Source organism: Eubalaena glacialis, chromosome 2, assembly GCF_028564815.1.
Source record: "Eubalaena glacialis isolate mEubGla1 chromosome 2, mEubGla1.1.hap2.+ XY, whole genome shotgun sequence".
In the NCBI taxonomy this organism is placed as follows: domain Eukaryota; kingdom Metazoa; phylum Chordata; class Mammalia; order Artiodactyla; family Balaenidae; genus Eubalaena; species Eubalaena glacialis.
Genome location: NC_083717.1, coordinates 25,321,622 through 25,344,278, shown reverse-complemented (window position 1 = coordinate 25,344,278; position 22,657 = coordinate 25,321,622). Strand labels below are relative to the sequence as shown.

At 43.9% G+C, this 22,657-nt stretch overlaps 1 protein-coding gene and 1 long non-coding RNA gene across 3 annotated transcripts in view; one reads left to right on the top strand and one right to left on the bottom strand.

The window, feature by feature from the left end:
• LOC133084863 (uncharacterized) overlaps positions 1-22,657 on the top strand; it is a 165,599-nt gene that overhangs the window by 81,200 nt on the left and 61,742 nt on the right. The gene's annotated exons all lie outside the window — the stretch shown is intronic.
• Positions 1-22,657, bottom strand: part of PRKCQ (protein kinase C theta) — a 145,943-nt gene that overhangs the window by 96,251 nt on the left and 27,035 nt on the right. The window contains exon 2 of one of the 2 annotated variants that reach the window (XM_061181650.1): positions 2,877-3,003. In XM_061181650.1, the coding sequence (XP_061037633.1) occupies positions 2,877-2,994 (118 nt within the window). In that variant the 5' untranslated portion in view covers positions 2,995-3,003. Of the gene's footprint in view, positions 1-2,876; positions 3,004-22,657 lie in introns of those variants that run through there. The other variant, XM_061181651.1, reaches the window with a different exon arrangement.

Below are 22,657 nucleotides of genomic sequence, written 5' to 3'. Positions count from 1 at the left end.
CAGGAGCCAAGGTCAGGATGATATAGTTTAAGGGAACTTCCCCAGAACCACCAGGCGACTGGGCTTACTCGTGGGATTAAGCAGTGTTGTCATATCTTTCATCCATATTGGATTTTCCATAGTATTTGTTCTTTAATCGTTTCAGGAGCAGAAAACTGCAGCTGTATTTCAGTGTTTGTTTCTTGTGATCATAAGCACACAAAGTGGCAGATTTAGCAATTCAGAGATGTTGATAAAGCAAAAGGAAAAATTCACTTAAAACAGGGAAACAAAGCAGTTCTGAATCCTGATTCTCTCCAGCACATGATGCTAAAAGCAGAACAGGCATTTAGCATTTGCTAAATTATTCTTTGGGAGGCATACAAGGATTTGAAGAAGCAGAGACTTCAAATTTTAGGTAAACCTGGCTATGAGAGGTATAAACTCTGACAGTGCTGAGCGTGGAATAGGAAGGGGAAGATTTTTATGTCTTGTTTAAAAGAAGTTTAACTCAGGATCGGACTTTAAGAAAAAGCAACGGCAATATTAGTGATCAGAGTAACGTTTTACTTCCACAGGCTTGAAGCCACCCCTCATAATTCCTTTAATTCCTCCCAACCATAACCATTCTCCACACCCCGAAAAAGGACAGAAATTCCCATGGCAAGGCATTTTTTACACCTTCATTCAGTAATGTTTGCAATCACTTAAAAAGAGAACCAGAACTCAAGATCCTATCTATTTAAAGTGGGTTTTGCCATTTTCAAAGGCTCCCAGACCGACAGCACTGTGTCCTGTTTGTCCCTGTCCTACTGCTTTACGTAAAATGCAGCCTCACACCCCCGAGACTGAAATGTGCTTAAACTCTAGAGAAGTAATATTTGAATGATCATGTTCAGAGTGATTTCTTGTCAGAACAAAACTAAAACAAAATCGACACCCCCAAACCTCCAAACTCCACAGCCTAACCTTTTGGAAAAACAAAGTCTTTTTCGACACGTTCTCTGGATCCACACGGCTGATTAGACTAAGTTCAAAGGCAAGGCCAAAAGAAGAAGAAATTTTAAAAAGGCTCTCAAGAGGCAAATGTCAGTGAGAGCTGTGGCTGTAAAGGGAACTGGATCCCGGGGACCCATTAAGTCGAAAGCAGCTTTGAAAAACTCAGACATTGCACACTTCAAAGATTTTGGTGACCTCTGAAAGGTTTTAGATTGGGAACAAGTGCCATTCTCACTTTTAACTAAACAGGAGAGAAATCTGGGCAGAAGGGAAATCGAGATCATCAGACAGTCTCCCCCGCTTTGATGTGCTCGCAGGGTCTGGAAGGCTGAAGTCAGTGAACCACAGCGCAGAAGTCTTATAAGGGAGAGAAAAGCCCACACACCAGGATTTGGAACCCCAGGGTTCTGAGCTGGAAACATCTAGCTGGAGGTTCTCAACTGCAAAATCAGGTTCCTCTTGCACCTGTGAATGTCACCCCCTTAAAGGACTATTTTTTCAGGACTTTTGTCTCTCTCCATCTGTCTCTCCGGCCCCAATCCTTCTCTCTCCCCACTACCCTGCTTTAATGTCTTCACTTCACATGACTTACTACATGATATTTTTGTTTCTTGCCTATCTTCCTCTGCTAGGAAAGAAGCTCTAGAGGAAAGGCACGTATTCTGACCCAGTATATAGTAGGTGCTCCATAAATACTTTCTCTGTAAATGAACTATAATGGCTCCTATTGTTACTGGGACTCTGCATTGGTGGCAATCAGACTTCCCTACGAAGTCTCTGTGAAAACCAGAATGTGTGTAGGAAGGCAGTGAAGCTGGAAAAATCATGGGATGTAAACTTCCTCCTGCCCTTTTTTTTTTTTAAAGAAAGTCCATGAGAGGTCTTCCCTGGTGGCGCAGTGGTTGAGAATCTGCCTGCTGGTGCAGGGGACACGGGTTCGAGCCCTGGTCTGGGAGGATCCCACATGCCGCGGAGTGGCTGGGCCGGTGGGCCACAGCTGCTGAGCCTGCGCGTCTGGAGCCTGTGCTCCGCAGCAAGAGAGGCCACGGTGGTGAGAGGCCCGCGCACCGCGATGAAGAGTGGCCCCCGCTGGCCGCAGCTAGAGAAAGCCCTCGTGCAGAAACGAAGACCCAACACAGCCAAAATAAATAAATAATTTAAAAAAAAAAAAAAGTCCATGAGACTCTTAAAATACAGAGGCAGGGATCAGGGAGGGTGGGAACAGTTGAAGTGATCATGGAGAGATTCCAGACAGAATAGATTATTTTAATGGAATGATTTAAACCCACAAAGGAATCCGGAAAGACTGTCACACTTTCCCCCTCACCATGAACTTCTCATAAATATTTAAATTTGACAGAACATGACTATTCTTTCACTCAACCAGGGTTTTAGTAAACACAAAAGTAAGTTTTCTGTCATTTGGACTCTAAGCGCTAATCGTATATTCTTTGTACTATTCATCTGAGCTTGGCCAAGAAGCAGTAAACCATCTTTGGAGTTAATTCTAAGATTATGCAGACTTTATCTATGATCACTGACAACAACCAGACTTAACACCACCATGTTCTACTTCAGCTCATTAAAGTAGATTTTTTCCCCCGTTAACTCTTCACATAATGTCCTCAACTCATTTCTCCTTTCCTTTGTTTATGTGGAAAGTGGGACCATGAAATATCGTAGAACATGAGGCAAGGGACCAGGTCTAGTTCAGAGGCTGTTACTAAGCCCATATGCCTTTGAGAAAGCACTTGGCTTCCCTGGGCATCAGTTTCCTGAACTGGAAAATTAGGTTGTGCCAGATGACCTGGAAGATCCCGGAAGACCTTGCTTCCCAGTTCATAGTAGGGTCTTCCTCCTCCTCCCCCACCCCACCTACACCACCCACTCAAGCTTACCTGATTCAACATATTCTTTGACAAGCACAGCACAGTAAGGGTTAACGGCCTCTCCCTGGCACGGCTGGCAGGAGCCACAGTCAAAGTTGGACAAACCAATTCGAAGAAATGGTGACATGGTCGCTCCCTGAAAAGCGACAAGAGACAAATGCTGTTTGGGGGCTGTAAAATATATTATTGTGGGTGTCCCATCCCCACTTAACCAGTGCTTTATCTCTGAGAGCCAGAGCCTCAAATGGCTCAACTATCCATTCAAACAAATGTTTTACTTCCCCTTCTGCACAGTACATTATTGGGCTCACCCCAAACCACAGGCTGACTAGCCAAAGAAAGTGGCATTCTGGACTTCAGCGTTATTGAACCTTGTCAGTTAGACCTAAGTTCCACTCTTAATCGAATGGAGTTTTATTTAATAGTTGCAGAGAGAAGCAGAGGCTTTCCCACATTTTATTTCTTCTATCAATATTATTCAAGAAGGTACCCAGGAAACAACACACAGTAATAAGAAAATGAGTTTACAAACAGTGAGTCTATTTTAGTCACACCAGTTGAACATGACACCACGAAATTCTTACATGGGCTATTTATGCGTGTGATGGAATTGGCTCTGGATATTTATTCAGCAGCTGATCTCTGTTTACTTTAGACACACATACACACATATACATATAGATATATATAAATTAAGCTTTTGAATATTACGAACCACTTAAAAACCCTAAATCACTGACCACTGTAAAATACCACTTCATTGTGGAAGGATCAACAAAGTACTTCGTAAAAGCCAAAGAACTAGTAATTACACTTTCCTGGAGATATCGGTGAAAATCATCGTAGTGTTGGCTACAAATTCCAGGATTCCAGTCTGAGTCTTCATCTGTTGTTCCTTCCTTGTCTTTGTTTTGTCCATTTACTTCAACCCTTTTTTAAACCTACTTTTCCATGAGGTTCCATTAATCTGAAACTATTATCTGGTATTTAGTGATAAAGTTACGTCTTTGCTTCCTCTTTCTCTTGAACCGATTTTGCCTCACGAATTTTCCCAAACATTCTTAAGCAAGCCAAAGATATCAAGAAGAAGGCATTAGCCATCTTTTCATCCTTCTGTGAAGGAAGAAAACTACTCAGAGTAACAGGATACCAGATGTGAGAATCAATGACACAACTGGAAATCTTGGGCCCGTAACCCTGAATCCGACAGAGCCATAAAAGATTGCCAGTCCTCTGGAATGCCGGCAGCCTGGGTATTTTTTGAACAAACAGAGAGACAAATTAGGGGCTCTTGATCACTGCTGTTAATTTCATGGAGGTTAAGAGAGTCCCAATTTCCTGCAGTTCAGCAGGTTTAACTAAAGGAGATGGTTATGGAATCACCATGATTTGTCAGGAGTTCTTAGCCTTGGAAACACATTCTGTATATGTCACTCTGCTGAATTAACAGCTAGATGACTTCCAGATTTGTCCTTAGGGGGCCCCTTTCACCCTCTGAGCTTAGAACTCTTGGGCAGAAGCCTGGCTAAGAACTGAGAATTCTCCAGAGAAAACTTCTTTGAGACCCCCATTCCTGGACCATGTAGATCTTTCAGACAAATCTATATTCCTCCACTAATCGGGAACAATCACCAAGAACTAGCATCATTTATTTGAGTATTTACCATGTGTGGACTTTTTGAAGATTTCCTTAACACAAGTGAAGGTAAGTAATTAATTCTGACTTGAGCCTCGAGGGATCACTGACTCATAAAGTCCGAGTTACAACCACTCTGACCTTTACTGATAGATGTGTCACTCTGCTATTTCCAGGCTGGGTTCAGAATTAGGCAACAGCAGCTCAACATGCACCTGGGAAAATCTGTCTGGGGAACAGACCGAGAGGTCTAGTGTCCCCAGTGGTTCTATCACAGTAAGGAACAGAGTTACTGCAAAACCCCCTCCCCCAACAGGGCTGGCTCAGACATCAACTGACTTCCTATCCACAGCCATCCTGATTCCCTCCCCAGTTCGCCAGACTCGCCTGCCCTATCCCCTCACCCAATAGCATTTTGATGATTTGCCCAATGCATGCATCTGTCTGGTAGCCAAGCCACTGTCTCTCTTTCTAAAGGTCTAGTCACAGTGACGGGATCTCACATTTTGACATTTAGAAAGCAGAACTGGCATTTGTGTGCTTAACCTCACACGTTGTTCAATAAAGCCTCAAGCTCAGGGGGTGCCTTTTAAAGGCAAAAGGTAGCATTTTATTGCTGAGCTGCCCAGAATCTTTTCCCCTTCTGTAACAGTAATAGGCAATCATCATGAAATGAAGAAAATACACAAAAATGGTAAAACACTCCTCGTAGTTCCACCGATAGAAGCAAATCGCGGTTACTATTTTGATGGATTTTCTCTAGTCTATTTTAATTAATGGGTTTTGTGGTTTTGTTTTATATGCTGTGCTCATACTGTGTGTATGAGATTGTATCTGACTTTTAATTTAGCATTTTACCAAAAAAATTGTCCAAGCTACTATGTCATCTCTGTAAGCATCCTTTTAATTCTTGCATGATAGCCCACTGAGGGACAGCTCCATTATCTGCTTTACTAAAGTCTTACAGTTCCACATTTAGATTGTGTCCAGTTTTTCCATAATAGAAATAATGTTGTGATAAGCTCCTTTTACATTTTTTTTTTAATTTAGGAAGATTGCATCAAACTAGATCACCAGAGAATTCCAATATTACTAGATCAAACAATATTACTATTTGTAAGGTCATACACACCTAAAGAAAATAACAAAATGCAAAGGCAAAGACTTAAGGAAAATATCTATGGTAAATGCAACAGAAAATAAGTTAGCATCATTCTTATATAATAAGCATACACAAATGTGTAGAAAAAAAAACCCCCAAAACCACTACCCATGACCCAACTAAATAAGTGGCAATGACACAAACTATACAAAATACAAAAAACATACTTGTAACTAGTTTGTAGGAAAATATTCAGCCTTGTGAGCAATTTAAGATATGCAAAACAAAGCAGGATACTATATGATTGCATTTATATGACATTCTTGAAAAGACAAAACTATATGGAGAAAAAAATCAGTGGTTACCAGTGGTTTGGGTAGGGGACAGGGTATGATTATAAAAGGGTGACATGGGCAGGTTTTGGGGGAAGATCTAACTGTTCTATAGCCTGATTGCTGTGGTAGTCACCGAAATCTAGACTTAAATTCACAGAATGATACACCCAAAACAAAGGTCAATTTTGCCATGTGATAATTTAAAAACCAAAATAAAGAAATATGCCATTGGCATTTCAAGGCATAAATTATAAATTCAGAGGTTATATAAAGAATATACATTAGGAAACTGAGAATTCATATAATAAAATATTAAACTAAAATCTGAAGTAATCCAGCACAGTTTCAATTTACTAAAGGGAAATGGTTAGAGCCTTAAGAAAACATCTTTTACTCTGTAGTGTTTAAGCTCTCCTGAGATTTTGCATTTTGGTGCAAATAGCTGAGAAAAAAATAACATTGGAACTTGATAATGCATTTTCTTTGAGGATCCATTAATATTCAATTTAAAGTATAATAAAATATTTAAAATAAAACACAATAATATTATTTTACCTGTGCAATTAGCAAATATTTTAGAAATGCTCTTACCTAACAATGGCAAGGACAACATGAATCATACACTTCCATACAATGCTGTTGTGAGCGTAAATTTGTTGAACACTCATATGTGTATGTATCAATATATGTATGTGTATATATGCACATCTCAAGAGCCAAGAAGATGTGTAACAGGCACATGAGGATGAAATTAACATAATAGATTTTTGTGTGCTGGTTTTTTGTGCGCAGAGCTGATGGTAAAGGAGAAGGGGTGCTAAAATAGAAAGGAATCGCATCTATCAGGACTGTCTTCCCCCAGTCTCTCTGTGGAGTGTAAATTTCATAATCTCTTTATTGCCAATCACAGTAGTCTTGCCCTCTACAACAAACAATGTGTGCAGTAAGACTGACTGGCCAGCTCAGGCTGTTCTAACAACACACGGGTCCCTCCACGGACCGCTCGTCTGAGGAATAAAAGCACACATCCAGTCTCTCCTGGACAGCTCCCGGGGACCCCCCAACCTGCCAGGTGTGAAAGGAACTCACTGTCTTGCCTTTGGAATCTTCCTCTTCTTCTGTTTTACCAGCTGAGTGACTGGTACCATGACTCCCAGCCTAGCACCCTGCTTAGACATCACCCTTCCTCTCATCCACCGCAACCAACCTGTCCTTCTCCTTCCCCATCTCCTCTCCTCCTTCCCTGGGGTCTTGGCTGGATTCTGCATCATCCCTCGTGGGACCCATCATAGCAGCTTACCTGTCTCTCTCCCCAGTCCTGTCACCTCTCACTCCCAGTCCCAAAGGATCTTCCCTAGGATCATGCAGAGCTACTGCCATGTCTCCAACTTGTCGTCATGCTGTTTCGGAGCTCCAGGCTCTTAGCAATACTGCTGCCTCTCCCTGGACCGCCGTCCTATCTCACTCCATCCTCCACCTGCCCCACCCCCGCTTCCTCATCTTCCACGCTCCTGCTCAGTCTGTACCTCCTCTGTGAAGCTCTTCTTCCCTCACCTCCATCAGCCTCCCTCGATGCATCTTGGTGGAATTTACTCAGCGCCCCCCCAGCCCCCCATGGCTCCCCGGGTACCCTGCGAGACAGCACCTGTCATATTTGTTCGCCTCACCTTTGCCATTTCAAAAGTCTGAGTGGGGTAGATCCTGTACCTCCCATTCTCTGTCTTTGTCTTCAGCTCTTAGCCCCCAAATCTGGGGGACATAGTAGGGCCCCACCAGGATCTCTCCTACATAATCCTTGAAGAGGGTGGGATCTACTCATATCCCCAGAAGACGGGTGGGACTCAACCTATAGAAGTCCCTCTGGTTTCATCTGCAGTATGTCTAGCAAAAACCCTCCAGAGTGAGTGCATGCAGGTGCCTTACTTACTGGGCTCTAGCTGTGATGAGGGGTCTCCTCTATTACCACGTTCCTCTGGGGAATGTGGGGCTGGGGAGGAGACCAAATGCTCACACAGCCGTATTTCCCTATAACGCTTTAGTCGATGTATTAGTTCCTGTTGGTCTTCCCAAACAAGACTTCGGGCTCTGAGAGCAGAGACCATGTCTTAATCATCTATGTACCTCCAGGGTTAATCCCTCTGTCTGATACTGAGCTCATGCTCAATGCCTTTTTGCTAAGGAACTTAATTTTCAAAAGCAACATTTTATATCATCTTTTAATCTTCATGCATTTCTTTTACCTGCAAGGGTATTCTATGGTCCGATTAGGTGGCAGACAGTTACAGAGGAAATCAATACAAAGGAAACATCCCAGGCATTGTTACAGGCAGAGAATCGATGCCATTATGAGCTCAACTGCAGGAATTATTTAACCTCTCTGCTTTCTCACTTGGAAAATGGTGATAATACTATTACTTGTCTCAAAGGGCTATGAGGATGAAATGGGAAAACACATGGAGGTGCTTAGAACAGGGCTGGCACATAGTAAACTCTCAAAGTAATGTTAGTTATTATTATTATTATTATTGCAACTGATATACTTTCTAGTGTACTTCATGGTCATTATTAGTATGTACCAAAAAAGGGTGGGAAGAGAATGGAAATAGTCTTTTAGGAGCATATCTGGACTGAATTATGTGACCTTCCTCTGTGCTCTGCCACCGAGCTCCCATAAAACCCTCCACGTATCTCTCCTATAGCACTTATTTTCCCCTAATGGAGTCATCACGATGCTGGCACTCATCACAATGAACTATCAGTGTGTCCATCCAATCTTCTGCGCTTCTGCCATCCCAACTGCGAAATACCATCCTAATGTGTACTTTAAATTTGTGGAGGATCTTTACCCTTACAGCTCAATGTTTTCACCTTTAAGTGTGATCTCATTTCTCTTCGGCAGGTAGTGACAATGCAGGGAGATGGTCAAGTAGGGGGACATAGTAGGGCCCCACCAGGATTTCTCCTACATAATCACTGCTCAGTGGCATGCTTGAGGTCATATGCCATTAAGTACTGAATGGAGAATTCTGGTCTCTTGCCTCCCTGGTGCTGACTGACCTACTTATCTAGACTGACTCACCTGCCACAATTCAAAGCCACCAAATACTTTCATGGTGACCTGAAGGATTGCCACCACCTAACAAAAGCGGATGGGGGAAAATTCCATAGAAACAGAAAGCAAGAGAAGTTCTCTATACTCTCATCAGCTAAAACATATCACAACTTCTCTTCCTCTGCAGCAAGTGAACTGAGAATGAGCATACTTCTTTATTCTAAAAAAATCTGGATGGCATTTTTACCGCTATAATTTAGCTGGAGATGTCTTAGGGACACAGGGAGAGTCTCAAAGAAAATATAGAAAACACAAATGAATCAACAGTAAGCTTGGGGATGAGGGAAAAAAACATTCAATGGGTTCCAAACGCATCAGCTCAGCCAAAATTTGGTAAATCAAACATCAGGCAAATTTTGGCAAATTAAGCTTATAGCTTTCACATTTAAGAGATGGAAAGGTTTCTTAGGTAAAAGTGGCAGCTGAATAAAATGACTTACTGCTGTAGAAAAAAAGCGATAATAAAAAAACTAATTTGCCTTGCAATGTGCACGGAAGAAAGACTGTAACTAGTTGGGAAGTGTTTTATCCCCTTGCTAAGATGTCTACAAAGTAGTACAATAAAAAGAGTCAGACTAAATATTAGCCTCTCACCCCTAAATATGGTCTCAAAAGCGAATTAAAATAATAAGTATGAAATGAAGATCATATTTTAAAATAACCCTGACCATATATGCTACATGACAAAAGGAAAGAGGCCTAACCTTCGACTAGTAAGGGAGGGGGATTTGTGACAGTGCTAGTAATGCCCTCCTACCTGCGAACGTCAACAAGACTCCCCCCAACCCCAGTTATGGACTGAATTGTGTCCCCAGCAATTCATATGTTCAGGCCGTAAGCCCCCATGGGACTGTATTTGGAGGTGGAGCCTTTAGGGAGGTAATTACGGTTAAATGAGGTCATAAGGGTGGGGCCCTGATCCATTAGGACAGTGTCCTTATAAGAAGAGGAAGAGACACCAGAGCTCTCTTTCTTTCTTTGCCACATGAAGACACGGTGGGAAGATGCCACTGACACACCTGGAAGAGGGCTTTCATCAGAAACCAGCCTTGAAGGCACCTTGATCTCAGCCTTCCAGCCTCCAGAACAGGGAGAAAACAAACTTCTGTCATTTAAGCCCCTCAGTCTGTGGTATTCTGTTCTGGCAGCCTGAGCAGACTAGTAGAACATATCCCTTCTCCCACCAAGAAAAAGTGTAGAAATAAAACAAATATTGAAATATAGGGAAGAAAGAACCTGGGATGGCATTATTAATATTCTGACACTAATTTTAATGTGTGATATGAATAGACAGTCCCACGAAAACACAGCTCTGATCACATTATACAAAGACTCAGCTGTCCACATCCTTGAATTAAATCATGACTCAATCTGTTATTTAAAAGCCTCCATGTGTTGGCATCAACGTACCGACCGCACACCACACACCACACAACTTAGCCTGTTTTCTGAATACACCCCAACAATCCATCTCGATGGCTCTGTTTACACCTTCCTTCTGCTTGGATGCTCTACCAGCTCCACGCATACACAGTTGCCATCCCTCAATCTTTCTCATCTTTCAAGGACCTCACTTCTGTACTACCTCATCCAGAAATCCTTTCCTGCTCCCCATGAGAAGAGGAGCGATTTATCTGACGGATGAGTTTTAGAAGAATAAACTATGCTTGCCCAGTCCAGCCCCCTCCTCTCTTTTGGGGGGATCTACCGACTTTCAGAGACCATGTTTCTCCACTCCCCTCTGCCACGCCATAAGCAGGGCGGGGCTAATCTGCCAGTCCTGGGAGGCCAGCCTTTGTCCAGTACTGCCTATGACACTATGAACAACGACCAACGGATTTGCTTAGACACTTTGGCCATATCCACCAATCCAGCCTTTATCACTAGTCAAGTTGATTTTTTTCTTCTCCATCTCCCTGACTCCTGATCTATCTGTCCATTTGTTCCAAGCACATGCATAGCCTAGATGGTTATTTATTAGGTCTCCTACAGTTCACAAAACTTTGCAAAAAGCTTTCCGTAGCTTGTGTTATTCAACCTCACCAAGCCCGTGAGATAGGCATAATTAGCTCCATTCTACAGATAAGAAAGCTGAGGCCTAAGTGGGTAAGCAGCTTGCTGAAGGTCACACAGCTAGTAAGCAATAGAACCTGGAATCCAGCCTTGGTTGTTAAGTGCCTCCACTCAAACTAGTCAATGATTCCTTGTTAGAAAACAGCTTTTTAAGGTTAGGCCAGGGAGGAAGTGAAAGCATGGAGAGTTCTCCATAGATTGTTTCCATCTGTTCAACCAGTTACTAATTAGCAAGGACCCATGACAGCTGTCAGACAGGCTTTCCCAGCAGCCTCTGTACTGCCGACTTGCTCAGTTACCTTGGGTACCAATTTGACGTTTCTTTCTGTCAGAACCTGTGGTTTAATGATCTTTCTACTCCATGGCTATAATTTGAAGAGTTCAAGAGTGGGTAATATAAACGGAGTTGAAGTTTCTTGGAAGAGCTTAAGCTCTCTTTCAGAAGTGAGGTCAAAGCTGCTGACCTGGGTAATTTTCCCAGGGGGTCATAAGTGTGTACTGTCTACCTCTGCGCCTTCTCCATTCATGCCTTTACTAGTGGCTGGCTGGTATCAGTTAGGATTCCTGGGGCCAAAGTCTAGAGCAGACAATGCTCACTGCTTTGTACGAAGTCGGTCTCCTCAGCACTACTTTCTACCCAGGGTAGGGTAACCACTTACCGAGTCCAAAGATGCTGCCTGGTACAGGAAGCAAATTTAATGATGGGTCTGTTCACTGTGTCAAATTTTACTCTTAAAAGACACTCTTCACCACACAAAAAAAGGTGACTATGTGAAATGACGGATATGTTAATTAGCTTGAGTGTGGTGATTATTTCAGTGTATACGTTTATCAAGTCATCCAATCGTACACCTTAAATATATATCCAACTTTTAATTGTCAATTATATCTCAATAAAGTTGGGGGGAAAGAGACAATCTTCTCAGTGACTCTACCATCTTATTAACTCAGTAGCTCTCATGAGACACAGGATACTTTGGAATCTTCCTAATGCATCAGAGGAAGAGTTCTGCCTGTCAGGTGCTCAGGTAGGAAAAACACCCCACCTGAATGGATGTGGGGCGTCCAATCAGAGGCAGGGCCCAGTGTGCCCCGGTCAAAGGACATCTTGACTGAGACGGTCAAGTTGAAGTCCCTGGCCACATGGTCCCTTTTCCCTTGCCTGGCATGGCAGTATACCATGAGGAAGGAGAGGACACAGGCAGGCGCTCACAGGCGTGTCAACGAGCCAGCCGCGGTACAAACGCCAGCTTTCCCCAACTGCATAGTCATAGACAAGTGACCTAATCTCTGTGCAACTATGTTCCTATTTCTGCAACATGGGGAAAATAACAGACCCACTTCATAGAGTTGTCGGGAGGATTAAATGAATTAACCATTAAATGAAATGCTTACAACAGTGTTTGGTGGAAAAGGTAGCTGTAACATCATATAGGACTTTTCCAAAGTAACCTCGGAAATTCTCCCCGATGAAATTAACTACTGATGATGATAACTGACTCAGTGGATGATCTGACATGGCCTAGAACTCACCTTAACTACTGGCTAAGGAAATGAAGTGACATGTACATTTGTTTTTTGCCATCGCTCGCTAAGTATTTGCTAAACCTGCCTCCTAGGTATAAAGCCTGGTGCTGGATGCAAAAATGTGACAGGGTCCCTGTTCTAAATAAGCCTTTGGACCTCAGAATGAAGCAGACCCCTGCCTAGAGGGGAACAGAGAAGAGGTTCTGACAGCCCAGACTCCACTTTCTCGCTGTTCATCCTGCGAGTAAAATGACGTGGCCCGTCAGTGTGGACTCAACATTAAGAGACAGAGAAAACAAGAATTGCAAAGCGGGCTGTCACTTGTGGGTACGGCGGGAGCGAAACACCCCTGTCCCCCCAGTGGTGTTCAAACACCACACCCCACTTCCTCCCGAGGGCGTGTGACACTTTTCAAAGAAAATACAGTATTTGGTAGTATCACCATAGCAAGTGGAAATAGCAATGTTCAGTCCAAAGATGAACTAATAGTTTTGTGAAGAATAACACACACACAGCCCTGCGTGTGCCAGCACGACAGGCACTGCTGTCGAAGTTACTGCTGGAGATAAAGGGAAAGGGAGACCAGGGGCGGGGACCAGGAGGAGGAGGCCGAGCGGGGCTCAGACGCTCCAGGATGGATGTGTGTGCGCAGGTCTAGGTGAACCACCCATGTCTCTCGTTGTCCACGAATGTCCCCACCTTAGAAATGAGTGATTTGTAAAAGCCTGTTTGCGATCAGAGCTTAGAATCCATGGAAACTGAAATTAGATACTATTTAGGTACCTAGACAAGCCCATGAACAACCCATTCATCTGTTAATCCGGAATGAAATCAAGAGGATGAAACTAAGCACCTTTTCGTCACTGTTCCGGCTTAGGAGGTCCTCCCCTGGTTTTTCTTCCTGTGACCTTTCAGGTTTATTGTGGGTTTAGTAGCCCATCTGGGGTCTAATTTCTCAATTTAAAGACCACAGATTACTCTGAATCTCAGGAAACACTGGTTGAATGGGTGAGGCGAGAACATGTATATTCTCGGCCACAACTGCAGTGGACACCCGTCACCTGCGAGATGGGAACCCCCGAGCCCAACGGTTCTCAAAGTGTCGTCCTGGGGGACCACCAGCATCACACCAGCACTGCTTTAGACATGCAAACCCGCCAGCCCCACCCGGACCCGCTGAATTAGAAATTATGGAAGCGGGTGTCTGCAATCTGGGTTTCAATAGGCCCTCCACTGACTCGCTGCCCATCTAAGTTCTAGAAGCACTGCCCTGGAATAAAGGCCTCAAGACCAGCCTGTGTATTTCTCATCTTTATTTGCCTGGTGTCTAGCACAGTGCCTGGCACTGAGGGGGTTCTAAATCACTGGTTCTCAACCAGGGCAACCTTGCCTCTAGGGGACATTTGGCAATGTCTGGAGACATCGTTGGTTGTCACAAATGGGTGGAGAGGGTGGGACCAGCATTGGGTAGATTGAGGCCAGAAATACTGCAAACAACCTACAATGCACAGGACAGCTGCCCACAACGAACACATCAATGGTGCTGAGGCTGCGAAGCTCTGTTCTACATAAATACATTAAATGTGGTGATGCCAAGAGAATTCCCCCCTATTCATTCTTCCCTGTCTCTCATCATTTCCCCATGCTTAGTGAATTCTAGCGCCGCAACAAGAAGGGAATTCGGAGACTTGGGGGAACGCGTCTCTCTTTTCCATACTGCTTTCTCATTTGGCCGCCACGATTAGCACAGTAACTGACATGTAATATGTTCACTGCAGGTGTCTTTTGAATACGTACACGGATACATCGGTTATGAATGAATCAATCTGTGAACAAATCAGTTAGTTGATCTGTTCATTTTTCTTTTTTCTTTTTGAGAGCTGAAAGTGCCTTTAGTGATCAAACTGTCTGCTGTCTCTTGTAACAGCTGAGGAAACTGAGGGTCAGAGAAATTAAAGCAAGTGATCAAATCTACCTAATTGGTGGAAGAAATGTTACTAGGACTCAGGTCTCCTAGGTCCTTATTTATTCATCTTTCCACTGTGCTCTTGATTGTAGATATCCCTCAGTGAGGAATATGATTTGAACAAATGACTAGATTTTCTCCTACACAAAATATTAGTACTGCCTACACCACCCGATGCCAGACCCTCGGCCCGATCGGACTTAATATTTGTGACGTGTCCTAATTTTGCTAATTTTGGACAGTGCAGCATCCTCACATGCAGTAGCGAGCATTCAGTTAGTGAGTGCAACTAGCTAACTGCTGATTATTCATATTCCAAGGGGGGCTTTTCTGTATTCATCACACACACAAAATATGAAGACATTAAAAACTTTGTTTCTTTGAAGAAAAAGAATGGTAAAAAGAAAAAGAAGTACTTGATTATGCAGCAGACCTATTGAAAATGCCAAGCTTTGGGCTTCCCTGGTGGCGCAGTGGTTAAGAATCCGCCTGCCAATGCAGGGGACAAGGGTTCAAGCCCTGGTCCGGGAAGATCCCACACGCGGCGGAGCAGTGAAGCCCGTGCGCCACAACTACTGAGCCTGCGCTCTGGAGCCCGCGAGCCACAACTACGGACGCCCGGGTGCCTAGAGCCCGTGCTCCGCAACAAGAGAAGCCACCGCAATGAGAAGCCCGCGCACCACAACGAAGAGTAGCCCTCGCTCGCCGCAACTGGAGAAAGCCCGCCCGCAGCAACGAAGACCCAACATAGCCAAAAATAAATAAATAAAATAAATAAATGAAAATGCCAAGCTTTGACTTTACTTGGTGAATTTTCAGTGAGCTAACAAGATTATTTTGTGATCAGAGCTATTGTGTGAAATGTGCTTCAGCCTATTCTTACAACAGTCTCTTAAGAGGACAGCACAGTATTTCATAAATACACTTTCACTGTTCTGCAGAGTAGAAGGTAGGTGGACTGAATAAGTATCTTCATTTTGACAAAGAATCCACTACAGATTAGTGGCAAATAACTAATAGGCATAGAGCACTGACAGTTTACACACAGCTTTTCAAAGATGAGGTTAAGAAAGAGGTTGCTAGTCTTAAAAGATATTGGAAATTGTTTTTTTTAAATTGGTCCTTCATCACAGTTTTTTTTTGGGGGGGGGGGTGTAAATTTATTTATTTATTTATTTATTTTTGGCTGCGTTGGGTCTTCGATGCTGCGCAGGGGCTTTCTCTAGTTGCAGCGAGCAGGGGCTATTCTTCGTTGCAGTGTGCGGGCTTCTCTTTGCAGTGGCTTCTCTTGTTGCGGAGCACAGGCTCTAGGCGCGCGGGCTTCAGTAGTTGTGGCTGGCGGGCTCTAGAGCGCAGGCTCAGTAGTTGTGGCGCACGGGCTTAGTTGCTCCGCAGCATGTGGGCTCTTCCTGGACCAGGACTCGAACCCATGTCCCCTGCACTGGCAGGCGGATTCTTAACCACTGTGCCACCAGGGAAGACCCCTTCATCACAGTTTGAGAAGCACTGTTCTCTGGTGCCTATTTGTAACACAATATTTGAGAAATGCAATCTCTTCTAGTTTTCTATTTAGCTTTTTATAGTCTCCCCTTGGAGGTAAGCTCTGCGATTTCAGGAGTATTGTCTAGTTTTTGTTTTTTTAATAGACTTCATTTTTTTCAACAGCAGTCTTAGAGCCACAGCAAAATTCAGTAGACGGGACAGAGATTTCCCATACACTTGCTGTCCCACCCGTGCACAACATCCCCCGTCATCAACAGCCCCAATGAGATGGTACATTTGTTACCTACAATGACACGTCACCATCACCCAGAGTCTACAGTTTACACGAGGGTTCACTCTTGGTGCTGTCATTCTGAGTTTGGACAAATACATAATGACATGTATCCACCACTCTTGTATCAGACTAAATATAGTTTCACTGCTCTAAAAATCCTGTGCTCCACCCATTCATCCTTCCCCCACCCCAGCCCTACTAGATATGAAAATAAAGATGTAATAATGGAAATAGTGTGGTGCTGGCAGCAGCAGAGTTGGATAGATCACCAGAACAAAATCAAATGTTTTGAAACAGGTCCAAATACTTATGAAAGCTTATGTACAAAGATGACAGTAAAGTCCAGGGAAAAGGAAAGATTGTTTAATAAACGGACTGTGCCCATCGGCTAAAACTTACATTAAAGCTGACATCAAAATACAATTCAGATAGATTGATGATATTAACATAGAAATAAAAACCTCTAAACTACTAAAGGTACTAGATATGTAGATTAATGATGATATCCTTTTGGAATTAGGAAAGATTTCTCAAATATACCATAGACAAGTTCCATAAAGGAACACATTTCTAGTCTATTTTACTAAAAACTTGTGTTAAACATTATCAAAGTATAAGACAAATGACAAACTAGGAGACATGATTGTAAAGTATGTGGCAAAATAGTTGACAAATATGTGAAAAGCTCTTAAATATCAATAAGGTCAAGCCTAATAGTTAAATATTATTTGCCCAATTAAAAAATAGGCAAAGGCTAAGAGCACGCCTTTTACAAAATGAATATTATAAAGGCAAAAAAAACCCATGAAAAAAGTTCAATTTCACTAGAACGCAAAGAAATGTAAATTAGCCAGTTCCATAATCCCTTTTCTGCAATTCCAAAATCCAAAAGCTCTGAAAATAGAAAAAAAAATGGTTCTGTAGTGCAAACTAATTTTGTAGCAAAATCTGATGTGGGCTATTTATGGTCTATTTAATCCCACTGAACATAACTGTTAATACCTCATCCCCCAATGCATAGCTTACTAGGAATATTTTGTACTATACAGTGTATAACTTTATTACCTTTATAAAATATGAATTATAAAATAGATTTGGCTGTAATAGTTTGGATAAGGGACCTATACAGTCTTTATGGAAGAAAATATGGATTAAATGACTTTAAAATAATAAGGCAAGTATATGAAGGTATATAAACAAGAATGCCCACTGCAGCACTGGTTAATAATAGCAAAATTGGAAACAGCCTCAATGTCCCAAAATAAGGTATTATTTAAATATATTATGACATATAACTACAGTGGAATATTTTACAACCAGTAGATTATTATTCACTCAATTTACAGGATACAGTTAAGTTAAAAAGAGATACTAACCATAGTGTATATAATAGGCGCTCATTTAAAAAGATAAATTTACATGCATAATTTCTTTTTTTAATTTATTTATTTTATTTATTTATTTTTGGCTGTGTTGGGTCTTCGTTTCTGTGCGAGGGCTTTCTCTAGTTGCGGCAAGCGGGGGCCACTCTTCATCGTGGTGCGCGGGCCTCTTACTATCGCGGCCTCTCTTGTTGCGGAGCACAGGCTCCAGACGCACAGGCTCAGTAGTTGTGGCTCACGGGCCTAGTTGCTCCGCGGCATGTGGGATCTTCCCAGACCAGGGCTCGAACCCGTGTCCCCTGCATTGGCAGGCAGATTCTCAACCACTTCGCCACCAGGGAAGCCCCTACATGCGTAAATTTTAATGGGAAAAACTTTGGATCAAAAGTGCTATCTCTGGGTGGACTGGATCTTAGGTAATTCTATTTTATTAAAAACAATTTTTTAAATTATTTATTTCTATTTTTTATTTATTTTTGGCTGCGTTGGGTCTTTGTTGCTGCATGCGGGCTTCCTCTAGTTGCGGTGAGCGGGGGCTACTCTTCTTGCGGTGCGCGGGCTTCTCATTGCGGTGGCTTCTCTTGTTGCGGAGCATGGGCTCTAGGCACGTGGGCTTCAGTAGTTGTGGCACATGGGCTTCAGTAGTTGTGGCTCACGGGATCTACAGCGCAGGCTCAGTAGTTGTGGTGCACGGGCTTAGTTGCTCCGCAGCATGTGGGATCTTCCCAGACCAGGGCTTGAACACATGTCCCCTGCATTGGCAGGCGGATTCTTAACCACTGCACCACCAGGGAAGCCCTTAGGTGATTTTAAATGGTTATTTTTTCAGAGGTTTACAATACTAATTTTTTAAAAAAATGATCCTATATAACAAAAAGGAGAAAATGCTTTTCCTATATCAATTCATTTTTCACACCTAACAGTTTTGTGCAGTAGGATGGACAGTTCCCATTATAGTGAAAGGAGAAATGGATGCCTGCAGCAGTGGGGACTTTTCTCAAGGCTATAGAACTTGTAAGTGACACAGCCTTAGTCTCCTGATTCTAAATCTAGTCCCTTTCCACTGCAAGGCCACTGCGTGCCAGGCCCCGGAGTACCACCTAGCACGCATTCAGCTGCCTAGCTTTGATAACACATTTGGTAATTTAACAAGTCACTCTTAATATCAATTCCTGGGAGTTTAGTATGTGGAAAGTACTGGGGGGGTGGTTCTTAGACATCGAAGCCACAGTTCTTGATTTCAAGAATCCTCCAATCCTTATCATAGGAGATTCCGATTTAGGAAACAGCAGCGGTCCACAACTTCACTAACAGGTAGTTTAGATCAGAGCATATTTTTTTTCCATAGAAATGTTACCCATGATGTTGAATCAACATATGCACATTTTGGGAAGAACTAAATGGTACTATGAAACCACCTACAATGGATTTATAATAGATTTACTAGGAACTGCTTCCCAAAGTCCCATTTGGGACACCCCCTGGGACACTGGAGTCAGAGATTCCTCCTCCTATGGAGTCGTGGGATCAGATCAGGTCCTCCCCCAGCTCCAGGTCACGCGAGGGGCTTCCATGGCCAAGGGTAGTGGGAAGTAAGGGCCTGGGGGAAAGGGCTCTGGGGAGGGAGGCAGGAGTGGGGGAGATACGCCCACCGGTGATGCTGAGCATGGAGAGTAGAGGTGAAGCAGGAAAAGGTGACAGAGGGCAACAGAGACTGGGGCGGGTGGGGCGGTGGAGACACAGGTATGGATGGAGAGTGATGCCAGGGAAGGTGAAGCAGGAGAACAAGGAGGATGAGGGGGAGAAGAGGAAGCGTGCAACTGGTGGTCTCCAACAGAGGGCATCTGAAGGTCGGGGCAGCCTATGGCAGACACCTCACCACTGGCGCAACTTCCTGCAGGTGGATGTGGCCAATGGCCGGTGAGCCCAGCTGATGAGTAACCTCCAGGTTGGGCCCACCTGCCTCCTGCCACCGGCTAGAACCTGGAGGTGGTGGCAATGAATCACCTTGACGATGCCCTGGACCACCTGAGCCTGGATGTGCAGGCAGAAGAGGGCTGGAGGCCTGTGACCGCAGCCGAACACATAGACTAACGGGTACCACACTTCACAAGACTAGTAAGGAACAAATAAGAATATAACTGATGAGGTTTCCTGAATGATAGAAGGATTGTCCTGATAACAAAATAGAATTTTTAAATTCTACTCTAAAAAGTCCTCCTCCTCCTCCCCTCCCCCTTCTTCCGGCCCCTGCCCCTGCCCCCCAGACTGACCAGCCAATTCTCCCTGTCCTGTTCACAGGAAAAAAGAAAAAAGAGGTTGTGACAATGGTAACCAAATGGGGCATCCGGTGTCAATGTCCTGCTCTTATCCCGCATCTGACAGCACAAAACAAACCCGAACCATCTTCTGAACACAGATATTTTCCTGAGGTTTAAAAATTTGAAATTCAAATTTGCCCAGGTAAAAACTCCGGGAGAGAAAGAGGAAGGAAACGTGTAGTGTCCCTAAGTCCCTCTGTCATGCTCTTGGGCTGCAAGAAGGAAAAGGCTGAACTCAGGCACCAACTTGCCCTCCTTGAAACAAAACCTACAATATCTTGGAAAAATACGCCCGTCCCTAATTCTCAACATCTCCCAAGCTGACCACTCTGAGGGGAGTGAGCCCTGGTCAGGCTGCTGCTGGAACAAGCTCGTGATGCCTAAGAGACAGAGAAAGGCAAGGGCTGAAGTTCCTGGGCGTGGACCAGTGGACATGGGAGAATAGGACCAAGTGCTCTCCCTGGGTCTTCACTGTGGACATTTATGATTGGCTGGACGGAAGTGGGAGATTCCCTTTCTTACTTTTGTTCGTGTTTAAAAGTAACATTTCGGGGCTTCCCTGGTGGCGCAGTGGTTGGGAGTCTGCCTGCCAATGCAGGGGACACGGGTTCGAGCCCTGGTCTGGGAAGATCCCACATGCCGCGGAGCAGCTGGGCCCGTGAGCCACAATTACTGAGCCTGCGCGTCTGGAGCCTGTGCTCCGCAACAAGAGAGGCCACGATAGTGAGAGGCCTGCGCACCGCGATGAAGAGTGGCCCCCGCTTGCTACAACTAGGGAAAGCCCTCGCACAGAAACGAAGACCCAACACAGCCATAAAAATAAATTAATTAATTAATTAAAAAAAAATTTTTTTTTAAAGTAACATTTCATCTTGTTCTAAAAAGAATGCAGAGCAATAAGCTATTTTGTTAGTCTGTGCCTCAGTTTACCTCTTAGGAAAATCAATGAGAAGAAGGAATAGCAAAATCTGACATTAATTAGAAGTCCTTTTTACATATGTTTCCTCCATTTTCATGCCATGGTCTTGTGACATATCCAAGGTGATACTCTCATCCATATTTTACAGGTAGGGAAACAGGCTCAGACAGGTGAGGACATGCATCCAAGGTTGCACAGCTAATGGTGGTGGAGCGGGGACCAGACTCCAGTGCCACAGATACCAACCTGTGGGTTCTCTGCTGTAACATTCTCTTCCTTTCTGGGGTCTGGAGTCTGTTCTGAAAGCACACAGAGCACTTTGATCTCCTGTATGGCAAGTTCTGTCCTGTAAGTAATTATTTTTAATTATGTCTGACTGGGTGACTTATACTGACATCTTTGTCGAGAACACTTTGGGTTCCCACTGAGTTCCTTGCAGCTGGTTCTTTACTGCAGAGACGGGATGATTAAAAGGTACTATTCATCCCATGCTTCTCTAGGGCTCTCAAAAGACACTTGTACCCCAGTTGCTCCCAACAATGAAGCTACACTTCTTGTCTTTGCAAACTCGGGTCAGGGAGGGCTGGAGGAACACTGCCTTTTTCTGGTTCCTCATCCACAGTGCCACCCTTCCCCACATTTCCTCCTCTGGGACTGCTGCAGTTCAGGGCTTCCTCCCTGGTGATGGAACAGGAATAAAAGCCAAGTGATGGAACAGGACATCTGGTCTCCAGGCAAAGAGGAAAGAAGAAGAGGAAGGTGGGGGGGTGGTTTCTTCCCTGCACCATCTCTCACACATCATCTCCAGGAGCAAAGAGAATGGAACCATGGCTCCCACCAGGATCTACCTTCAGTTCCTGCCTGAAACGCCCTTCATCTTGCTCACCTGCTTAGACTCTGAAGCAAGAGTTGCTTCTCTAGGGTGTAGGTCCACTGTGCTATGCTCTGGCGTCCAACCTCTGGGGCTGCCATGACTGGGGCCTGGGGATGGTTGACTTTGGGGCAGCAGGAGATGGATATGTACATCTAGCCCGACCTGTCTCCACTGATTCCAGGTGTTTCCTTGCTGGACTTTCGGTAAATTAAGGAAGCCAGGCTGGTTCTGATCGGAGGTAGAAGGCATTCTAACAGGAATGACCTCTTAGCAGAGAGAGAAGAAACATCTTATAAAAGCTGCTCCACTGGGAAACGTTTAAGTTCTGGGTTTCCAGTCTACAGTTGGCAGGACTGGCTTTGAAGGGAACATGGAATGGCTCTACAGAGCCAAGGCTCCCCTCACTGGTTCCTTCTGCTTTCAGAAAATCTAGGCAGCACTAAAGGAGCTAGGAATTTCCTTGCTTAGCAGTAATGTCATGGTGATGTCACCGAGGTGACACAGGTCCGGCATTACAGTTCTCTCCCCACAACTCTGGAGAGGCTGAGTTGGAGTCAGACTAAACCTCCTAGTTGAGGTTCTAGGCTGCCAACTTTTAACTCTATTTCCAAATGACTTGAAAAGGAAGTACTTTTAGATTATTTTTAGTAATTGAAAGTGACGTGGTTAAGTATCAAGTTATGGTTCTCTGGGACTGGGGAAGAAATATTAGTGAATTTAATCATGAGAGCCCCAGTCTCCTTTCTGTTGATCCAAATTATTTTGT